The sequence below is a fragment of the Ranitomeya variabilis genome, chromosome 7, assembly GCF_051348905.1.
Source record: "Ranitomeya variabilis isolate aRanVar5 chromosome 7, aRanVar5.hap1, whole genome shotgun sequence".
Taxonomy (NCBI): Eukaryota; Metazoa; Chordata; class Amphibia; order Anura; family Dendrobatidae; genus Ranitomeya; species Ranitomeya variabilis.
Window position 1 is genome coordinate 27,798,472 of NC_135238.1, and position 24,809 is coordinate 27,823,280.

General features: G+C 40.2%; 1 protein-coding gene across 2 annotated transcripts in view; it reads right to left on the minus strand.

Annotated features, from left to right (window-relative positions):
• SCNN1B (sodium channel epithelial 1 subunit beta) overlaps positions 1–24,809 on the minus strand; it is a 60,599-nt gene that overhangs the window by 1,574 nt on the left and 34,216 nt on the right. For both annotated transcript variants that reach the window (XM_077274727.1, XM_077274728.1), the window contains exons 5-11: positions 22,941–23,047; positions 13,296–13,459; positions 7,723–7,830; positions 4,971–5,088; positions 4,427–4,502; positions 3,898–3,955; positions 605–666 (exon numbers count right to left, since the gene is read on the minus strand). In XM_077274727.1, the coding sequence (XP_077130842.1) occupies positions 605–666; positions 3,898–3,955; positions 4,427–4,502; positions 4,971–5,088; positions 7,723–7,830; positions 13,296–13,459; positions 22,941–23,047 (693 nt within the window). The remainder of the gene's footprint in view (positions 1–604; positions 667–3,897; positions 3,956–4,426; positions 4,503–4,970; positions 5,089–7,722; positions 7,831–13,295; positions 13,460–22,940; positions 23,048–24,809) is intronic.

Consider the following 24,809-nt stretch of genomic DNA (forward strand, 5'->3'; position numbering starts at 1 on the left):
TAAATGAAACCAAAGATGATATTTAGACTGCATTCAAACGTTGCAGCCGTGTTGCGGTTTTCCAAAATGGTGGCAACAAATGCTGCGGTCCTTCCACGATCACAGCAAAAAAATCACAATATGTGAATGCCACCGATGAGGCCACCCAGAGGTCAGACCCCCAATGATGGGGAAATTATCTTGAAAACCTGAATACCCCTTTAATGCATTATTCAGATACACTATCAAACCCCACGACAGGCCACTATTCACATCACAACCACTGGGCACCCCCACATAGACATACATAGTATATCCACCTCCCAATATTGTATTATGGGGGTTTTTTTGTTTTGTTTTTTTTTCCAAAACCGGTCATCTCATGCAACTCATCTCAGGAAATGTGGCCAAGGGGAAGGTAAGAAAGGGAGTCATCTGTACCAACACGAAAGGGCGAGAAATGGGTGACAAAATAAGGTATTTTCCTAGGTGGTCGTTTTGAAAAACAAAATCAAGATTTTGAATCCATCCTATTCTTTATTGTAGGCCAGGATGGAAAAGTTTTAGGTTCCGAGGACTCTTTAGGGTCAAGAACTATGTTATATAATGACGCACAGTTACCAACCTGTTTACAGTTATCTGTTGACTGACATCTTTTTCATAAGAAAGAACATGAAAAATCCAATCCTGAAATTACAATATAAAAATTTCAACTATTATACAAGGGTATTGGGAAGTGCAAAATAATCACTTTTTTGAAGATTGGAGGTATATAGTGTGTAAAAAAAAAAAAATGGATTTTTTTAATTAAAGGAACCATCCAGGAACACTATGTATAGATATACTCTTAGGTCTCCACCTCCCGTGGGTAACCTTAAGGTCATATTTAGTTCTCATTTGGAATGGTTCAATGGTTTGGCATCAAAGAGCTCACCGGGGTCCTGGATCTCCTCATACCTTTCCAACCGCACATTCAGCATCTCCCTCTTCCACACTACCTCCTCATCCCATCCTCTCTCTGTTGGAGTCCCCCCAAGGCTCTGTCCTAGGACAACTACTCTTCTCAATCTACACACTTGTCCTGGGACAACTCATAAAGTCCCATGGATTCCAGTACCACCTCTATGCTGATGACACTGAGATCTACCTTTCTGGCCCAGACGTCACCTCTCTGCTGTCCAGAATCCCGGAGTGTCTATCAGCCATATCCTCCTTCTTCTCCTCTCGCTACCTCAAACTCAATGTGGACAAATCTGAAATCGTCATCTTTCCTCCATCTCATAGATCTTCCTTACCTGACCTATCTATCGCAATTAACAACATCACGCTGTCCCCAGTACCGGAAGTCCGCTGCCTCGGAGTAACCCTTGACTGCCCTGTCCTTCAAGCCGCACATCCAAGCTATTGTCGCCTCCAGGTCAAACATATCTCCAGAATCCGTCCTTTCCTCAACCGTCAATCTACTAAAATGCTTGTGCATGCCCTCATCATCCCCCGCCTTGACTACTGCAACATCCATTTCTGTGGCCTCCCTGCTAACACCCTTGCACTTCTCCAGTTCATCCTTAACTCTGCTGCCCGACTAATCCATCTCTCTCCTCGCTACTCCTCCGCTTCCCCCCTCTGCAAATCTCTTCACTGGCTCCCATTCCCTCAGTGTATCCAGTTCAAATTACTAATACTGACCTACAAAGCCATCCATAACCTGTCTCCTCCATATATCTCTGAACTAATCTCCCGATATCTTCCCTCACGTAATCTCCGGTCCTCCCAAGACCTCCTTCTCTCCTCCACACTTATCTGCTCCTCACCCAACCGCCTCCAAGACTTCTCCAGAATATCCACCATCCTCTGGAATTCTTTGCCCCAACACGTCCGACTATCAACCACATTCGGATCCTTCAGACGGAACCAGAAAACCCACCTCTTCAGGAAAGCCTACAGCCTGCGCTGACCCCGCTGCCTCCTCACCAATGTGTGTAACCCCTTTTCCTGTACAGCACCATGGAATCAATGGTGCTATATAAATAAATAATAATAATGGTAAACCAGTCTACGACCACCTTCTTAGGGGTTCCAGTAGATGTTTTTGATCAAGGAGATATACAGTATGTCATAAAAGTGAGTACCCCCCTCACATTTTTGTAAATATTTTATTATATCTTTTCATGGGACAACATTGAGGATATGACATTTTTATACAATGTAAAGTAGTCAGTGTGCAGTTTGTATATCCGTGTAAATATGGTGTGCCCACTAAATACCTCAACACACAGCCATTAATGTCTAAACCACTGGCAATAAAAGTGAGTACACCCCTAAGTCAAAATGGACAAATTGTGTGGTAAATTTGGTGTTATCACTCTCTCATACCGGTCACTGGAAGTTCAACATGTCTCCTTATGGCAAAGAACTTTATGAGGATCTGAAAAAAAATAATTGTTGCTCTACATAAAGATGGCCAAGGCTATGAGAAGATTGCCAACACCCTGACGCTGAGCTGCAGCACATCGGGCAAGACCATACAGCGGTGTAACAAGACAAGTTCCACTCAGAACAGGCCTCTTCATGGCTGACCACACAAGGTGAGTGCACGTGCTCAGCATTATATCCACAGGTTGTCTATTCACAATAGCGTATGGGTGCTGCCAGCATTGCTGCAGTGGTGAGAGGTCTGCCTGTCATTGCTCAGACCATACTCCGCACACTGCATCAAATTTATCTGCATGGAAGGAAGCCTCTTTTAAAGATGATGCACAGAGAATGCCTGCAAACACTTTGCTGAAGACAAGCAGACTAAGGACATGGATTACCAGAACCATGTCCTATGGTCTGATGAGACCAAGATAAACTATTTGGTTCAGAAGGTGTGAAGTGTGTGTGGCAACAACCATGTGAGGAGTACAAAGACAACTGTGTCTTGCCTAGCATGGTGGTGGGAGTGTCATGGTTTGGGGCTTTATAAGTGCTGCCAGCTGTGGGGAGCTACAGTTCATTGAGGGAACCATGAATGCCTACATGTACTGTGACATACTGAAGCAGAGTATGATCCCCTCCCTTTGGAAATATCCCTTCCCTTTGACAGTATTCCAACATGATAATGACCCTAAACGCACCTCCACGACGAGCACTGCCCTTACTAAAGAGGCTCCGGGCATAGGTTCTGGACTGGCCAAACGTGTCTCCAGACCTAAGCCCTATTGAGCATCTGCGGGGCATCCTCAAACAAGGTGGAGGAGCGCAAGATCTCTAACATCCCCCTGCTCTGTGATGTCATCATGGAGGAGAGGAAGAGGACTCCGGTGGCCACCGGTGAAGCCCTAATGACCTCCACACTCAAGAGAGTTAATGCAGTGCTTGAAAATAATGGGGGACACGCACAATATTCACACTGGGCACAATTTGTCAATTTTCACTCGGGTGTACTCACTTTTGTTGCCAGCAGTTTAGATATTAGTGGCTGTGTGTTGAGTTATTTAGAAGGCACACAATATGTACACTGTTACACAAGCTGCACACTGATTACTTCACATTGTATCAAAGTGTCAGATCCTCAATGTTGCCCCATGAAAAGATATAATAAAATATTTACAAAAACGTGAGGGGTGTACTCACTTTTGTGATATGCTGCATATATCGTGGAGAGGATCAAGGATGGAAATAATTAGCAGGAACATCTAACTGGACCAATCATGATTAAAATTCTGGCATAGTGCAATACAGGTCGTGTAATTGGTTTCCCAGCATATTTTAAAAAGCATTGGGCTTAGGAAGATCGGTTCTAATTTCTTTTTAGAATGTTAACTGGTAACCACATATGATATTCAAATTTTGCAGAAATGTGGTCAATTACTTTCATAGCTTAGGGCATGCCGAAACTTACAACCAAAGGGCAGCATTTGACACGGCTGTACTTACCTCTGCTGCGGCGGAGGGCCAATCAGCCATGGAGATTGTCATTTTATAATTACTGTCACTGTAACAATAAGAAAAAAACAAATCGGTCTATATATATTTGTGGATTGTGAGCCCTCGCGGGCAGGGTCCTCTCTCCTCATGTACCAGTTGTGACTTGTATTGTTCAAGATTATTGCACCTGTTTTTATTAGGTATACCCCTCCTCACATGTACAGCACATGGAATAAATGGCGCTATAATAATAAATGATGATAATAATAATATATGTGGTCGGTGTCTCATTATGGATGGTAACATATGATAAAATTCTAGCTACTTGCAGCCACCACTAGGGGGAGTGTTGCAGACTCCTGCATACTGTATTATTACTGCAACTGTTTGCAATACTGCCCCTAGTGGAAACTTCCGGCAGCCAAACATTGTAGAATTTATCGAAAATTTTAAGTTCGAAACAGAAATATGAAGCTCAAACCATTATATGTATATATATTACTCAGCACGGAAAGCAAGAAAATGGATTGTTACTTACTTGCACGGCTGCTTGCAAAGGTTGATACACCTTTCTCTTTCCTCCACGGAATCTTTCATCTGGTAATAACACGGCACTGGGAACAGAGACTTTACTTATTAATGCACATTTATGCTCTGCCCAGTGGGCTTAGTTACAGGGGTATCTAGTCCGGGTGCCTAAGAATCCTTCACTGCTTCCAGTATTATAACTGGTACATGGGGTCATTACAAATTTTGCACTGGGCCAGGATTATGCCACTGGCTCTGCCCAATTCTCAGCCAGTTAATAGACACCAGAAAGACCCGACTCTACACCCTCCACAAATGGCTGGCAAAGAGATATAACTGGCTTAGCGCAACAATTTAGTTCTACCAACTTTAAACTTTCTAACTTTTTGAGCTTGTCACCCAGGAGCTATGCTTTTGAGGCCATGCCCTTTGCATACCCCACTCCCCACCTTTATCTGCCCCAGTTCCCACCGCCTTCTGTTATTGCTGTTTTTTGGGTAGAGCCTTAGGGAGCAAACTTTGCACCGCATTCTCTTTTTTCCAGTTATACGTACCCCAGTCTGGATCATCCTCGTTGTTGCAGTAATGGGCCCCATCCGGTAGTGGGTACAAGTAGTGAGCACAGTTACACATTTTCACCATCCCCTCCTGGAAACATGAGCGCAGGCAAGACTGTCAAGAAAAAATAAGAATCTGTATAAATGCATAGAATTAATTCTCATTCATTAGACTACTACTTGTATAGCCCAAAATGGGAGTAAGGGGGGGACTCAAATGGCCGACAATAAAGTGTGTTACCCTACAAAGTCTATTTGATGTCCATACTTTACACTGATTTTTCAAGCTCCATTGACTTTTATGGGCAGTAACTTGAGAATATGAACACCATCTAGCAAATCTAGCCTAATATATGGGATTTTAGGGTGCAAATCTGTAGCAGGTATTTTGCCTCATCTTTCCCATAGACATGCAAGCTCGGCCCAACTGAGCATGCATGTTTATTTTAATTCTGAAAGCAAAATAAGACCCTTCGGTTCACACCGATAATCGGATTTCCTTGGCATCTGGGGACAGTTGCGCTTCAATTGGTCATCTGGTTTAGAGAACTCATTTTTAATATGTCGGTAGGAAATTCTTACTAGTGCGGAGTCCTCCGTTTCGGACCCCCATCTATTAGCCAGAGGTGAAAAGATAAATCTAACACTGGAGGACACATACAGCCACTGATTCTAGAGAGCGGGGTGTAATTCTTCACTTCTCCTGGGGTGGCACTGCAGGGAAATTGAACTCTTGCTGCCAGGTTATCCAACTGATCACAGATGATTGCTGATGATCACAGCAGTAAGACAACCTGCGAGTTATTCTCAGACTTGGGTTTAGTGTGGGGTCTCCCATTCATCTATTAAATGTGAAGGAAGCTACAAAGGACATACTTGACATACTGTCTCTCTCTGGAGAATACTATCATCCACTGATGTTGGAGAAAACCATGTAATTCTTCACTTTTTCAGTGGCGGCACTGCAGGAAAATTGAATATTTGCTGCCAGGTTATTCTATTGATCACTGCTGATTGCTGAGGGTCACAGCAGAAGGGCACCCTGGGATATATTCATCATCTATAAGCCAAAGGTGAAAGAAGCTACAAGGACCTATCTATCAGTGGAAAACACAAACATCCACTAATAATGACAACCATAGAGGTCTGCGGCAGACCTCGGGCTGTGATGCCGACTCATCGATGGCCTGCGATCAAGTGACGGGGTCACTGATGGGCCGAATTAGTGATGCGCTTCCTGTAAGGACGAGTTAAATGCCGCTGTCAGAGATTGTCAGCGGCATTTAACTAGTTAACAGCCGCGGGTGGATCGTGATTCCACCTGTGGCTGTTGCAGGCACATGTCAGCTGTATAGATTAGCTGTCATGTGCCCAGAAAGGTGCGGGCTCAGCGCCGGAGCCTGCTCCAAACAGGGGGAGTCCGACATGGGTGTACTATTATGCCACATGTCAGAAAGGGGTTAAAGCAGTCACATATTTGTAAAAGTAAAGCTATTTCTTGTAACAAACTCTAATTCTTTTTGGCATGAATGGTAATGAAGATATGTAAAGTCCATTATAACCCCAGAGATTAAATGATATTTGCTTCTAAGGTACAGGTAATATGCAGCAGATTCAGGAACTCGCCAACTGTTTTCTACACTCCCCGATATTTGGGCTGCCCGAGCCTCTATGTGCCAGTCCTATTTCATGCTAATGATTTTTGCAGAACACCAATCAGGCATGAATGCCAGGTGCCCTGAACACTCTGCCATTTGTGCGCGCCTTCGGTAACGTTATACTATCACTTTTAAGGACACCATATTACATTACCGCCATCTACATGGAATGTATTATGGCTAAAAATGAAAAGTACGGAGTTGGTTTTAAAAATAATCTTAAAGGGGTTGTACAATATTAGAAAAATCGGTTGTGTATATTCTTCTGAGATACAGTATAACTCTTATGTATAGGATGTGTCTGGTATTACAACTGTCACATTTAAATTTTTTTTCAGCTTTTTTTTTTTCCAATAGAGTTTATACCATTGGCCATGTTCTAAAGTATCCAAAAAATGGGGGGGGGGGGGGGGGGCGGTCGATGCTTAAGTGGAATGGTAGTCGAGCACATGTATGATCCTTCCATTCACTGTCCAGTGGACCGACATAGATTGCCGACTACACCGATAGGATATCTTTGTCAGTCCCATAGACAAGGAATGGAGCAGGCATGTCTTCTTGACCATCAAACAGTTCCACTCTAGACCCCCGTTCTCGCCGTCAATGCTGTGTCAATGATCGAGAGCCCCATTGATTAACAACTTATCATCTATTACATGGAACGCTGACATGCCAGGCCTGGTTTGTCACTCTCCACAAGGAGAAACCTTATCCCTTAGATCCCAGTGTTAATCCTCTCACCTAGCCAAATCAGATCTTATACTTTGCACTGATGAGAGCGCAACACCCCGAAACACTGTCTCTTCTAATTGAGATTCTGGTTTTGGCTTTTATCCTAAGTCATATGACGAGGCTCGTTGAAAGGTTGATATTGACTTTTAGTATTGCTACTTCCAAGTCATCTTCCTCTCCGAAGAGACAACTTGCATATTTAATTTCCCAGAGGAGCTTGCATGGCCTATAAGTCTCCTCACTCTGACATGCCAGGCTCGGCTTATCACTCTCCACGAAGAGACCTTACCCCATAGATTATGTGGAACCAAATTTAGAAACCAGAATGTATTCAATTATCTTCCAACTTTTGTCTTTACCTGTATTGAGTATGAACTGTTATATTTTTCATAAAGATTCGCCACAGGAATATCGGAGCCATCTACGGTACATGCCGAGTATGGAGCTTCTAAATGCTCTGTCTGGTCCTGAAAGATTAACATAGACGAAAAACGTACAGCATGTGAATTATTACTCTGATATACTGTTTCCATTCAAATTATGTTATATGTCCAGAGGATTATTCGCCAATAAATCACTCAATAATTTATAAACCACTATGCCACCAGGGACTAGTGGTTGAGCCACTAGGGCGTGAGCCACTATGGATTTTTAAAACCGCTGCAGGACATTTATAAAATGCTAGAATACCGCAACTTTTATGAACCAATTTATCATTAGTGAGATAAAACGGGATTTAAACACCACTAAGCTCCCAGGGACAATGTAAGTCACTAGAATAATAGGGATCTTAAAATTGACCAGACCATTAACATGTTGACAAACTTCTACAATATCACAGCTTTTATAAAACACTTTAACATTAGACATTGGTCCAACAGTTAATTTATAGACCACTAGGCCACCAGGGACTATATGGGCCACTAGAATAATAGAGATAGTTAAAGCCACTGGACCATGTTTCTAAACTGCTTTGATACCATATAATTTATAGAACACGCTAACATGAAAGCTTTACAAGGCACTGGTCCAAAAGGCAATTTATAGACCACTGATGTGACCCCTAAGATTACCGGGGATCTTAATAACTATTGGACCATCAGGATGTTTACAAACTTCTAGAATATTACAGTTTTTATGGAATGTTTAAGCATTAATGAGCTTTATAAGACACTGATATTTCAGGGAATTTATACACTATTAAGTCACAAGGGCTTATGTGAACCACTGGACCATCAGGGATCTTAAAAATCACTGGACCTTTAGGAGGTTTATAAAACTCAACAATACAAGCAACATATAAATCCACTTGAGCATCAGGAGTTTTATAAAACACCGAACAACCTGAGATGTTAATAATCTGGTATGTTGCCAAATATCACATAAACCACTACATAAAAGAAATTAAATAATCAGGAGATTTTCTAAAACATTAGAATACCGGATATTTTATAACATATCATCGCAGTAGAAGCTGTATAAGATGCGGAACCACCAAAGGATTTTATAAATCACTATGTCACCAGGGGAATATGCAAACCATCTCATAAAAAAATCATTGGACTTTAAGGAAGTTTTTAAAACTCGATAACATAAGTAATAAAAAAAAAAAACTCTTGAGCATCAGGATTTTTAAAAGACACTGTAAAACCATTATGTGTCCAAGCTCTAGATGAACCACTGGATTACCAGGGATTGAAAAAAAAAAAACAGACCATCAGGAATTTTTCTAAAATGTTAGAGAACAAGACATTTTTTACTAAATATCCTGATCATGGAGAAAGAGAACATAAAATGGAGGTTGCAATCTTAAAAGTCAATATCGACTCTTTAAAAAGCCATGACGCATGACTTATGAAAGTAAAAGTCCTCTGTTTGCAGATAACTGTTTGAGCCTTCTTGCCTCTGAGCAGTGCAATGATTGAGACTGGTTGGCTGGGTGAGAGGCTTTTCGACGGAGGGAGCAAGTTTCTATTTAAAAAGAGAACCAAGATGGCATAGCCTCCGTCAAAAGTCTCTCGCCCAGCCAATCAGGCTTCTACGTTGCACTGATGAGTGAGCAGAACTGCAAACAACTGTTTTTAACTAGAGTTCTTTTCATTTTGGAGAGGATTATGGGTTGACCTTATAGAATATGTCATGTGAAGGGCTCTTTAAAAAGAGTCAATGTTGACTCCTTGGAAAGCTGCCTCCTATAGGTAGCACTAAATACCCTGTATAGAAAGCAGGGGCTATGCTATAACCCAAAAATGGTCAGATCACTAGTAGCAGTCTGGGATTGAATAAAATCTAACCTTTAATAAGTTCCTCTAAAAAACTTTCAGTCTACGAATAATTGAAAGTGCAAACTTGCATAAACAAAAATAGTGCAAATATGGACCAAAAAGCGGTATACCGCCATATATCTTTACATACAGTATTGGCAACCATATACCGTCTCTTATACACGATTTTTAAAAAATACAGTCTTGTTAGCTTGTATGAGATTGTATTGGATCTTGTGTGTATCCCATAGATATCAACAGTCACCTATAGCTCGTGGTTCATGGGTTCGTACACATAACATTCACATATGCAAATAATTCTAGTGTCGTTCTCTTGTATTACCAGGTCAATGGACCCCCATGTTTACCAAGAAAACACTTATGTGTCGCATGGATAGCACTCAATATTTCATTTATACGAAGTGATTAATGTATGTGTACAACAACAAAAAATATACAAATTCCACATGCAGTAGATAGGTTATACTCCTCCGTGAAAGGTGATAGAAGCCCTTTATTAACCTCTTGGAGTTCTTCACTAACCTCTATCCAATCTGCTAAGAGTGGAAACAAAGGCGGCATTTCCGCTGCTAAAGTAAAAATAGCAACAAAGAATATAAGAATAAGGACCTGATCTTCACATCGGTCTCAAAATAGATCCTGCAATAGATATAATCACACTTGGGAATATAGAATTCATCTATGCCTACCGGTCACATTCATATATATTTCTTAAGACCTCAATGGCATAGGTTTCACAGGTTCCCATAGTGGGAGACACTATTCTTGAGAGAAAACAACTGGTGGTATAAATAAATATTATACAGGTATACTAAATATTCTACTCCACTGAGGTTGGACATTGGAACTCGGCTGCAGGAATCGGTGGGATGGCTCCGGTCTCTTGGCTGAGTGTAATATGATTGATCTTAATATGTATCCACTATGGGAACCTGTGAAACGTATGCCATAGAGGTTTTAAGTAGAGATGAGCGAACCCGAACAGTGAAGTTCAGTGTCCGTACCGAACACCTACTGTTCAGGCACGGACACCAGACACGGACTTCATCAGGAAGTCCGTGTTACTGTTCGGGTTCGGCTGCCTGAACACTGGGTGTTTGTCGCACTATAATGAGTCTTTCTTTCAAATAAAGGACTTTATTCTGGCTGTGTCTTTATTTACCATATAACTATAGTATTAGTAATTGATAGGTGTCTTACAGAAGCCTCTCCATTACTAAGCCGTGGGCTTGATGTCACCTGACAATACAAAGGTGACATCAACCCACAAATATGAACCCCACCTGCCATGGCTTCAGAACAAGTGGGAAGAGTAGGGCAAAGCACCAGAATTGGCGGATCTAATAGATGCGCCTTTTCTGGGCAGCTGCAGGCTGCTATTTTTAGGCTGGGGGGGGCAATATTCATGGCCACGTACCAGCCTGAGAATACCAGCCCCCAGCTGTCTGCTTTAGCAATGTTGGTTGTCAAAAATGTAGGGGACCCCATGTTGTTTTTGTAAATTATTTATTTAAATAATTAAAAAATATGGTGTGAGGACCCCTCTATTCTTGATAACCAGCCTTGCTGAAGCTGAGAGCTGAGGGTTGCAGCCCCCAGCTGTGAGTTTTGCCTGGCTGGCTAACAAAAATACAGAGGAACTCAGGCCAGGTTTTTTGTTAATTATTTATGTACAGCGCAGGAGCTGCAGATGAAAACTTCCATCTGCCGCTCCTGCTCTCGCTGTTATTAGCGGCAGCAGGTGTCGGATGATGGGAGCAGTAGTCCCATCAGCGGACACCAGTGACCGGAGGTGAACTGTATACCTCTGATTCCAGCTGAGTGCTCACACTGTCTTCTGACACCATAAGAACCGCGGCTCTGACTGGCGGAGATGATTTCACTGCCGATCAGAAGAGGGGTTTGCCGCGCTGTCTTGCACATTACCGCAGTGCAAACACTGGATGTTCGGGCCCCCCATTCAAGTGAATGGGGTCTGGGTACTGTTCTGGTACCCAAACTTTTTGTAACTGTTCGGCCAAACCCACCGGACCCGAACATCCAGGTGTCCGCCCAGTCTCAAGGGATATATGAATGTGACCGGTAGGCATAGATGATTTCTATATTCCCAAGTGTGATTGTATCTATTGCAGAATTTATTTTGAGCCCGATGTGAAGATCAGGTCCTTATTCTTATATTCTTTGTTGCTATATCTACTGCATGTGGAATTTTTTATATTTTTTGTGCTGTACAAATACATTAATCCCTTCTTGTAAATGAAACATTGAGTGTAATCCATGCGCCACATAAGAGTTTTTTTTGGTAAACATGGGGGTCCATTGACCTGATAATACAAGTGAACGATACTAGAATTTTTTGTGTATGTGAATGTTATGTGTACGAACCCATGAACCACGAGCTATAGGCGACTGTTGATATCCATGGGATACACAAAAGATCAATACAATCCCATACAAGCTAACAAGACTGTATTTTTTAAAAAATTGTGTATAAGAGACGGTATATGGTTGTCAATACCGTATGTAAAGATATATGGCGGTATACCGCTTTTTGGTCCACATTTGCACTATTTTTGTTTTTGCGCGTTTGCTCGTTCAATTATTCGTAGATTTAAAGTTGTTTTTTTTACAGAAACTTATTAAAGGTTATATTTTATTCAATCCCAGACTGCCTCCACTAAATACCCTGCTCTCTTCCTCTTTAAGAAGCTATTTGCATATTTTATTTCCCAGGGGGGCTTTGCATGGGCTGTAGGTATTCTTCGACCATTATGGCACTTTTCACAAGGAGAAACTTTACCCAAGAACTTTAAAATGCATTCCTGCAGCAAAAGTCTTATAAGACACTAGAATGTTTTATTTTAGAATTTTTTTTATTTCATTATAGAATATTTTATTCTAGAATTATTAAAATTTTATATGACACTAAGGGGTTTTTTTTTTAAATAAAACACATAGTTTAAGATCCCATGTAATAAAATTATATAATCTATAATAACATAAAGAAATTACAAAAAGCTAAAACTAAAGTATTAAGAAAGAACTAGAGAATTGTAAAGTTTTCTACAATACTGGACCACCAGGGAGTTTACAACCCAATAGTTTACCAGGGGGACTTTACATCATTAAATATACAAAAGCTTGTAAAGGAGTATTGGGAGAGTAAGAGACCACAACAAAAATGACTTTCGTTTTTTGATTTTTCATTGGAAGACTGAAGAAATTAAGGAATCATTGTCAAGGCAAGATGTCATTTCGACAACCCAAAGCTGATAGTCGAGTGCCGCTTTTATACAACCGTACATTTATGGAACTGAAGCTATCCTCAGTCCAGGTGACTTTTCCTGTTCAGATCCTTCAGTTGCTGAAAATAAATGTATAAACACGAGCGTGCTGATTCTTAGTATGTCGCCTCCCCTCTCCACCTCGACTCCCTGGGAGGTTGAGAACTTAAACGTTAACAAATAAGATAAGATCCACTTCCAAGTAAAGAACATTGTTACAATAACAGCCATAAACATCTTGGTAGGAAAAAAAAAACTATTATGAGATTGTCTTAGGTTGGCTTCACCCAGTTTTAACCAAACCAGAAACTGGCCGACGTCCAATCAGATAAAATTGTTCTGTGTACTTTCTCATCAACATACCACGAGGACGGCTATGGAGGTCTCGGTCCCAGGCATGGCATAAATCCCCAGATCCTTAAGAAATGGAAAGCTTCTCTGCTGGTGGAGAAGAAGTCTGGCACCGGCTGTGCTCTGCAGAAACGGAATGTATTCTTTCTGGTCAATGTCAAGAACCAACTTCAGTCCTGTGGGGAAATAAATTGGACCATACAATAAATACTTTTAGGTCACGTCCTATTGGCTCAGAAGTCTAAGAGCAGTATCTAAAGCTGGGGTCATGAATAAGACTACCGGAGAAAGATGGGTCTAAGCGTTCTATTCCCTAAGCATTTCCTTCTCTATTTTTTATAGCTCATCCACCTTTTTTGATGTTAGAAAATGATCTACTGTTTAGCTCAAATTTTCGCGTTACATACATTTTTTACTTTTTTATTTTTGCCAATCTATTTCTAATAATCTATTTTGCACAATCTATATTAAAAACAAAATTAGCAATCTTGCAAGTTTTCATACTGGTCACTTTTTTTTTTTAGGAAGAATTTTCAGCAGACTCTTTATCATCAGAGGCAGGATTACAGTGACAGTTAAAATCTCAAATACACATTTGATAGCACAGTATCCACCAATCACAATAGGCGATGCCACACCTCCCCCTCCCTTCGCAATGACCTTTGCACACGCTCATTAGATGTTTCAATAGAAAACATAGAGTCAGAGTCTGTTCACTTCTGTTAATGTACATGTGTTGTTTCCTGAAACAACAGGAAGTTAGAGTTAAAAAAAAGTCAGTGTAAAAATTGCATTTCAAATTTTTAGTTTTAATAATTGTGATATGAAAAAAGAAAACATTGCCAAAAATGTTTAAAAAATAAAAAATAAATAACACAAAAACTTTTTAAATAATTGGTCATTTTCTGATGACACATTCCTGCTGTTTATCGTATGAATCAGAATAACCCCAATTGCTGACTCGAAGCTCAGCCCTAGAACAAAACTTTGCCACTGACACTGTTTTCCTGTTAACTCTCAGGCTAAACACTAGACGTAAATTTATCAATTCTCCTAAAATAACCACATACTGTAATTTCATCAACTTCTGATTTAATATATGTTAGGTAAAGTTTTGGAGCATAGGTGAAAAGTGGTAAAAATAAATTTGGGACTTTCTGAGATCTTCTTGTCTCCTTCTCTAGTTTTAGTTACATCACATTTCTATACAATTTTTGCTATTTTCCTGTTCGCTGTCCGGCTAAATAGAAAACAATATTTATAAAAATTTTCCTAAAAGCACATTGTTTTGTAGGATCTAAGATAAGCCGTTAAGAATGTGCTACTAAAATAATGTTAATAGTCTCCAAGTGACAGAATCCAGCAGAAGTTTGATTACAGCTCTTGATGTGACTGGGAAAGTTGCCATGATGTAACTACGGCTGTGAGATCAATAGGAGATAAGTAAAGCATTTGCAATTTTACTCAATATTACTTGTAGATTTCACCAGTAACATAATGTTCAGCTATGGGGCTCGTGAAACTAATTTAACTCAGACAGATCCATCCACACACGGTAAATGCCTTGTTAAAAAGAACACATTTTATCAGAAGACTGCACTCGTTAAAATGTAAAAAAGTGATTTAAGTCTTGAAATTGCCATCACCGTAGTACAGGTTGCTCTTTGCCTACATTTATTCAAGTAGTAGTATGATGATCTGAGCAAAAGTTAAAGATCAAAGTTTCAAAAACATATGCGTTTTCCTGATTGACATGCCACCGCCGGAATGTCACTCTCCACAAGGAGAAACCTCACCCCTTAGACCTCAGTCCAGAGCCTCTCACCTAGCCAAAACAGATCTCATACTTTGCACCGATGAGGGGCAATACCCCGAAACACCGTGTCTGCAATTTGACATTCTGATTTGGCCTTTATCCTAAGTCCTATTGCAAGGCTCGTTAAAGGGTCGATAGTGACTTGTATCTTCCAACAGGTGGCGCTATAGAATTCTAGTCCTCTTCCTCTCTGAAGAGGCAATTTGCATTTTCCTAATTCCGTCATGTTGTATTTTTAGGCTGTGTTCACATAGAGAAATATTTACATGAGTTTAATTTTCTCTGTAAAAACTGTACTTTTATCATTAAAAAAAAAAAAGACAAATCTCAGTTAAAATCTTCACTTTTAGATTTAGTCTTGACTTGGAAAAAATAAAAACTTGGGAAAAACAGCACTAAGACCACACAATGTGAACACAGCCTTAACAGCATCTAACAATATACGGAATTTCACATTTTGTATGATATTTAAAAAAAAAGGTGAAATTCTGCAAAAAATAAATAAATAAAATAGTAGACAATATGTTTGAAAAATAAAAAGAATGTCGTATATAGTTTTTCACTTTGATATAAAGGTGTACTTATATTTTATGATTAAATTATTAAAGGTTCACTTTAATAAAGGTCCAACAGTATTTTAATGATAGGGTGGGGCAGGATGCGGAAATGACATTTTCACTAAATGCTCTCCCACCACAAAAATTAAGGTGATACATACTAGTCTGACTTATTTGCTGTTTCCTATTTTATGTTCCCGGGTAAGTGACCACAAGGAATTGGAGTAATCATATAACAGAAAATGTTAATGTAGTCTCCTAAGATACAAAAGTTTTCCAAAGTGTTTCAGTTAAAAATATAAAAAGTGTTTGAAAAAAAGTGTTACGAACGAGGCTGTTGAAATAGCGCCACTTTTGCACATAGGTTTAGTCGGGTACTGTAGCTCTGTCACATTCACTTGAATAGGGCTTAGCTGCAATACCAATCGCAGCCTATAAATAAGAGGCATTTTTATTTTAATTGTTTTTTTTTTCCCAAAAAATCTTAAACGTCCTTGTTGAAACATGTCACAAGACAGCATCAACCTGAAGATGTAGGTCATCGTGGCCCTAGAAGGCGTCTTCCATATCAAACACAAACATGCAGGTAATGTAACATAACTGCAGCCACAAAGAGACACAACACTGTATAAACCATAAATACAAGGGATACAACGTGAAATGAATATAAACAGCTATGGAACAAGTCATTGCACGCTTTCCTGAAACTTTGATATTATTACAAGACTCTAGTAAAGAAGTAACACATTGCCGTGGGCCTCCATTGTTTAGGGAGCAGCACCTTTGGAATAACTGCAGACTTCAGCATTACTTGCCACTTTTGGGCACTGTATACTGCTATTCTCGGGACAGTGTGTGGCAGTATCTGCTTTTGTGTCTTGTGCTTTGCTATTTCTGCCAGAGACTTCGTTACTCGGCTCATTATGGCAGTGTTATTTGGACACTGAATGTCACTGTTATTTTAGTGTTATATATCACGGCTCTTGGGAACCGCACGGTGTTATTATTACGTTATTGTATGGCACTATTATTAGGTTACTTCAAGTATATGGCACCATTTATAGGATATTGTATGCCGTTTTATAGCACTAATACACGTTTATTGTATGGCACTATTTTTAGCATACCGTATCACTATTACAATACAAAAGCGCTATTATATGAGTGTAATGTGGCACTGTTAATATAGTACTGTATGTCACTGTTATCAGATTACTGAATGACACCATTAATAGATTACTATATGGCATGATTATTATTAGGATACTGTATGGCACTATTATTACGGTATTGTATGGCACTATTATTAGGATATCATGTGGAACTATTATTTTGGTACGGTATTGATTAGTTATTAGGAAACTGTATAACACTATAGTTTTGTTATTTCATTACGCTATTATTAAGTTAATATATGGCACTATTAGCTTAGTACTGTATGGCTCTATTAGGTTACTGCATGGCACTATTATAACGATACTCCATGGCAGTATAGTTGTAGTATTATAGTGTACTATTATTAGGTTACTGTATGGCACTATGGCAGAAGAGTTGTGGTATTATATGGCACTATTATCAGGTTAATGTAGGGCACTGTTATTATGATACTGTATGGCACTAGTATTAGGATACTCTATGGCAGTATAGTTGTAGTATTATATGGTACTATTGTTAGGTTAATGTGTGGCACTGTTATGTTACTGTAAGGCACTATTATTAGGATACTCTGTGTCGGTATAGTTGTGGTATTATATGGTACTATTATTAGGTTAATGTATGGTACTATTATTAGGTTACTGTATGGCACTATTATTAGGATACTCTGTATTGGTATAGTTGTAGTATTATATGGTACTATTATTAGGTTAATGTGTGGCACTGTTATGTTATTGTAAGGCACTAATATTAGGATACTCTGTGGTGGTGGTGTATAGTTGTGGTATTATATGGCATTATTGTTAGGTTACTTATGGCATTAATCATAGGGTGCTTAATGGCACTATTCTTTTGGTATTGTTTAGAACTAATTTTAAGATACCATGTGGCGCAATTATTATGGAGGCTCAGGATCTTCCATAGACCTCAGTCCACCTTTGTATCCTTATCATATCTGCTCTTCGTTATTAAGGTATTGATGTCAGAACATTAGAAAAATAAACTCTCCATGTAGAGTAATACAACCAGAAGTGGACACAGGAGACATTGAGAAATTCTGGGCACTAGCTCTGAGCACACGAGCCCAAGAGAGATAAAACCTTGTTATACGGGCAACTGTTTCTGGATCCCATTCAGCTCACAGATTGTATTTCCATATTGTATTTTAGGTCATTAAAAATAACTTTCAGATAAGATCTGCTCACTTTTTAGAACTTGCAATTGCTATACACTTAAACATAGAAATCTAATGAGATTGGTTGCACAAAGTTTCTGGTCCCCAAAGCAAAATCTGGTTCAGGCCACCACCTGCCATGTGCCATGCACGATATTAGACTGGGCATATCCTGCAATTGGGGGCATTTAGATCACAAGTAGGGCATAGAAATCCCTTTACTACACCGTAAAATATAGCCACCAGTTTTACGACATATTTTAGTATTTATGCCAAAAAATGATGATACAAGGGGATGTATTTGACCTTTAGGTGTAAAGCACAACGTTTAACATATGTATGAGTGCATTCCCATAAAAAAGTTCATTTTTAGCATGCATAAAATGTCGCACTTCGTAACATTTTACAGATTGGTCCTTTCAGGTCTTTTCTAATATTGGGAAGTATACAGCCATGCTTAAATAGATGTGCTGGCATATTCTGTGCTAAATGTATCATTAAGGTGCAATATTTAATAAATATGGAGTGATGGAGTTGAGGTGAACACGCTACAGATTTGGTGCAAATTATGCCATTTTTGATAAATGTGGGCCACTGTCTGTGATGGTTCCTGGAAGTGAAGAAGACTGCAGAAACAAGAAGAGAAGATTTGTCACTTCTGAAACATGAGCGTCCTTCAAGACTTCTGGAGGTCTCCTCCTTTTTGGGAGTGTTGGCATGAACGTTCAATTGACTTTATATAATAACTGGGTCCATGTAAAGAGATCCTGACACCCGACAGACGATCTGTAAACCCTAGTACATATTTCTAAATTCTTCAATGTCCTTTACTGACCATATTATAGGCTGTTACAATTTCTGTGGGACATGTGTCTTTTGTGGAAGTATTGTCCACAAACAGGAGAGTAAACAGCTAACCACAGGATTGGATAGCTAGAGATCAGACCACTGGGATCCCCAGATGAAGGGTCTGCTGTAGACAGCTGTAGTCAATGAATGATGAAGTGGTGCACAAGTGGCTCCACATCCAGTACAATCAGTGGGCTGACACCTCTACATACAGTTGATTACCCACCTGTAACGCTGAGTCACTACTCACAGACAAGCCATGAAACAGGGTAAGTCAGGTTTGAGGTCAGATACCAGGAGGGCTCGTAGTACAGAGGGGCAAGACAAAGCCATGGTCAAGTAACAATCTGGGGTCAAATGCCAGGAGGGTGTGTCAAGATAAAGGGATAAGAGAAACGGATAGTCAGTGGCAAAGTCCAGGGTCAGGTACCTGAGATCTAAGAGTGTCAAGAGCAAAAGGGATAACAAACAGAAAAAGTCAAAACAAATCCAAGGTCCAGCAACAAGATCAGGAAAGCATACACTAAGCAAAGCACACACATCACTGAGCAAAGATACAGCTGACAATGATCTGGTAATAGATAGCCAGCTAAATAGCTAGCAAATAAAACAGAATGGGACATACCTGGAGGAAAGCCTGCCTGCTAAGCCACACCAAGCAGCAATCAAAATGCTAACAGCCAGCATGCCCCAGCCTTGGATTGGATGACTGGGCTGTCACTCACAACTCTGATAGTCCAGCACACTCCAGATCTTATAGGATGGCTGAGCTGTCACTCACATCATCCATAGGCCAGATTGAGTGATAAAACTGTGACACCACCAATCACAATAAGTAATGTCACAGCTCACCTCCTCACCCTCCTGTGCAATAAATGATAACATCTCTACATACAGTAGATTACACAGGATCCACCACTCACAAAATGTAAGGTCACAACTCACCTCCTCCTCCCCTCTGTACAACAGTAGATAACAATATCCACCATTTACTACAGTAGATATCACAGCTCACCTCCTTCTTCTGTACAATGACTGATAACACCTCTATATACAGTAGATAACACAGGATCCACCATTCACAATAGGTGATGTCACAGCTCACCTCCTCCTGTACAATGATTGATAACTCCTTTATATACAAAGAAAAAAACATTTTTGCATTTTGGGGTTTTTGCTCATTTTTTTCTCCTGTAGGTTTTATCTCCTTTATATACAGTAGACAACACAGGACCCACCATTCATAATAGGTGATGTCACAGCTCACCTCCTCCTCCTCTTCCATAATAATTGATAACTCATTTATATACAGTAGATAACACAGGATCCACCATTCACAATAGGTGATGTCACAGCTCACCTCCTCCTCCTGTACAATGACTGATAACACCTCTATATACAGTAGATAATACAGGATCCATCATGCACAATAGGTGATGTCACAGCTCACCTCCTCCTGTACAATGACTCTATATATACAGTAGATAACACAGGATCAACCATTCACAATAGGTCATGTCACAGCTCACCTCCTCCTCCTGTACAATGACTGATAACACCTCTATATACAGTAGATAACACAGGATCCACCATTCACAATACGTGATATCACAGCTCACCTCCTCCTCCTCCTGTACAAAGACTGATAACACCTCTATATACAGTAGATAACACAGGACCCACCATTCACAATAGGTGATGTCACAGCTCACCTCCTCCTGTACAATGACTGATAACACCTCTATATACAGTAAAATATAATAGGTCATGTGATGACACATTCCAAGGAATCTGCTATGAGAAAACTATGTAAAGGAAAGTGTTCAGTGGAAGACTTATATGAATATCCTCCCCACCCATCTCCGACCTACTGTATACAATTATCTCCAGGACAAATTAATAACTTATAATTAGGTCTGCCCATAGCAAATGGCTGGTTCCTGAATTCAGAATTAATAACACCCATGCTCCGAGCTGTTTCGTCTCATTATGGACACCAATATAATAATAAACGTGACCTGTAACGCACACAGGTGACTGTCACCTAACAGGCGGAAGTCAGATATTGTTAAATTGTGCCCAATCCTGCAGTCATGTATCTCTCCACTCTCTCTCATTGCCCTCTTTTTGGTAAGCTACAAATAGGAGAAATGCAAGTATATGAAAAGGAGTAACACATGGCTACAAAACTAGAATGTGTTAGCCAGTAGCCATAGAGATGTATAAGTCTGCACAGGAGCTGTATACATAAAACGGTAAGAGATTTTGTATTGAGGATATTTTCAATGGTATGACTTGATGTCCCTACGTTCCTTCATTGGCTATAGAGCGACAGATATAATCCCCATAGATGACATGGATGGCCTGATCCTAACAAAAGAAGATATGCATCTGGCATTATCCTGTATTTGCCATCTATGACTATGACTTGTTCTCTTTGAGGTGATGAAATGGAGAAGAACATATGATGTAACACTAAATTGGCACACAGTGAGTTGGCATTTCTGTGTAGAATCCAGTTTGTTCCTGTCTGTTCCTTGAAGTACAGTGACTGCCTGCAAATCCCTTTGTCCTTAATTACCAGGCCAACTATAAAACTAGTTGGATTGGCAATAGATATAAGATCTCACTTAAATACTTATTAATGGTCTCCATTTAAATTAAATATTGAGTGGCATAGATCTGGGTAGGTCTTCTAAGCTACGGGATTGGGTAGCGTAGATCTGGGTAGGTCTTCTAAGCTACGGATTTGGGTAGCGTAGATCTGGGTAGGTCTTCTAAGCTAGGGGATTGGGTAGTGTAGATCTGGGTAGGTCTTCTAACGTAGGGGATTGGGTAGTGTAGATCTGGGTAGGTCTTCTAACGTAGGGGATTGGGTAGTGTAGATCTGGGTAGGTCTTCTAAGCTATGGGACTAGGTAGTGTAGATCTGGGTAGGTTTTCTAACCTAGGGGATTGGGTAGTGGAGATCTGGGTAGGTCTTCTAAGCTACGGATTTGGGTAGCGTAGATCTGGGTAGGTCTTCTAAGCTATGGGACTGGGTAGTAGCATAGATCTGGGTAGGTGTTCTTCTAAGTTAGGGGATTTTTCTTTTCCATTTACTCCTGTTTGCTGGGAATGAGACATCAACCCTTATGGAGCAGAATAAGTCAATCCCTATTAGCAGCATCAGACTCGACCACCAGAGAGCCAGAGGATCCCCCCGTTGGGTCCTGGTGCTCATGAAATAATTAGCTACCAAAGGTCCAACAATAGACAACCCTCATTAGAGGTGAGTCAGAAGTCAATCTGTTGCCACTTGGCCCTATTTACCAAGCAATAAGCTATGAATATCTTATAAGATGTTACCAACAATGTGTCATTTCCCATATGGTGTTCCCAAAGTTCTTAGATGCCTAAATGTACCATATATTGGCCTCATGGTGGCTGTGCAGGATTAAGAAAAAACATGTCTGTTTTCTTCCAAAAAATGGCACCCCAACACTTCAAAAAACGTGTCTAGTACCAGGGCCAGTGCCAGCCTCTGGTAAACCAGGGCAAGAACCTGTGGCCAATTGTACATGGACGGCCCACTCGGCCCTCTGTACCCTCGATGTTTGGTGTGGGCTCGCTCAGAACCTGAACCTGTTCCATATAGCATGAGTGCCGGCTGAGTTGTACAGCTGACACCCAAATCTAGGTGGTATGATCATAGCTTGATCTGATCTCATCACTTTAACCCCTTATATGCTGCTGTCAAATTGTGATCAAATCTACAGCTCATACCGCAAAAAAAAAAAAAAAATACTATCAACTAAAAAATTAAAAATGTATAGCTTTTGAAAAGGAAAAATCAAAAGTGAATAGGAGCTCAATCACCCAATGTCCTGTGTAAACCTGGTGCCGCCCCCTGGTGTTATTCACTTTAATAGAGCATAGCCGCCATATTACAGAAAGCCCCTGTACAGGTGTGGCGCTGTTTCAGGAAGAAAGTGACCTTGTTTTTCTAATTTTTGGAATTTTCCAAAAATGCCAACATCATCTCGAAACAATAAAGGGAATCTGAAATGTTTCTATGAATTTTGACTTTTGCATTTCATTTTTTAGCTTGAAGAAGCAGACACCTACCGAAATCGGCTCCTGGGTTAGCAGAATCCAACAACGTCTGACCTTCTTGGCCCCAGTTGAAGATGTAACAGTTTCCATAGTCCTGGTCGTAAATGGGAGTAAAATTTCTGCAAAAAGAGAAGACTGCTCTGATTTTCTGTGCTGGGTGGAGGGTCATGGAAAAAGGGTTGGTAGAGAAAAAAGCCTATGTTTTACATAGTCCTGGATGGGGTTTATGTAATTTCAACCCATAGGTGGGCTGTCACCTTCCCGAGAAGTCGGTAAATATTTTTTGGGGTGGAAAAACCTAGCACTTTACTGGTATGAGCACTGGTGCTAGTTTTGTTAGTTGATTATCGTCAATGCCCAATGTAAGCACTATGGCCCCAATTCACCATCTGCAGTTTTTATTTTTTTAGGTCACTTTTCTTTTATTTTGTTTTCTGCTATTCGTTGCCATACTCTTCAAAACGGTGCACACAAATCATGAATTTTTTGCCCACAATAGCAAAATAAAAAAAAAAAAAAAAGATGAACACATAACAAATTGCTTTTAAAATAGGCGCAAATGAAATGAATACTCCTTCATTCCGCGGCCCTTTTTCGTTTTTGTGTTTTCGTTTTTCGCTCCCCTCCTTCCCAGAGCCATAACTTTTTTATTTTTCCGTCAATATGGCCATGTGAGGGCTTGTTTTTTGTGGGACGAGTTGTACTTTTGAAAGTCATCATTGGTTTTACCATGTCTTGTACTAGAAAATGCGAAAAAAATTCCAAGTGTGGTGAAATTGCAAAAAAAGTGCAATCCCACACTTGTTTTTTGTTTGGCTTTTTTTGCTAGGTTCACTAAATACTAAAACTGACCTGATATGATGATTCTCCAGGTCATTACGAGTTCATAGACACCAAACATGTCTAGCTTATTTTTTATCTAAGTGGTGAAAAAAAATTCCAAACTTTGCTAAAAAAAAAAAAAATGTGCCATTTTCTGATACCCGTAGCATCTCCATTTTTCGTGATCTGGGGTCGAGTGAGGGCTTATTTTTTGCGTGCCGAGCTGACGTTTTTAATGATACCACTTTTGTGCAGATACGTTCTTTTGATCGCCCGTTATTGCATTTTAATGCAATGTCGCGGCGACCAAAAAAAACGTCATTCTGGCATTTCAAATTTTTTTCTTGCTACGCTGTTTAGCGATCAGGTTAATGCTTTTTTTTATTGATAGATCGGGCGATTCTGAATGCGGCGATACCAAATATGTGTAGATTTGATTTTTTTTATTGTTTTATTTTGGATGGGGCCAAAGGGGGGTGATTTAAACTTTCATATTTTTTTTTATTTTTTTCATATTTTTAAAAACATTTTTTTTTTACTTTTGCCATGCTTCAATAGCCTTCATGGGAGGCTAGAAGCTGGCACCACTCGATCGGCTCTGCTACATAGCAGCGATCTGATGTTCGCTGCTATGTAGCAGAAATGCAGGTATGCCATGAGCGCCGACCACAGGGGGGCGCTCACAGCTGGCCAGCATTAGTAACCATAGAGGTCTCAAGGACCTCTATGGTTACCATCCTGATGCATCGCCGACCTCCGATCATGTGACGGGGGTCGGCGATGAGGTCATTTCCGGCCGGAAGCACCGGTTAAATGCCGCTGTCTGCATTTGACAGCGGCATTTAACAGGTTAATAGCGGCGGGTGAATCGCAAAACAAAACAGCTGACATGTCGCGACTTTGATGTGAGCTCACCGCCGGAGCCCACATCAAAGGGGGAGACACGACATGCGCAGTAATAGTACGGTGCAAGTCGTGAAGGGGTTAAAAAAAATGCAAAAGCAATAATGAGTTGGCGCTTGTACGTTTAACAGAATTCAAAGTTGTATCATGAGGTCT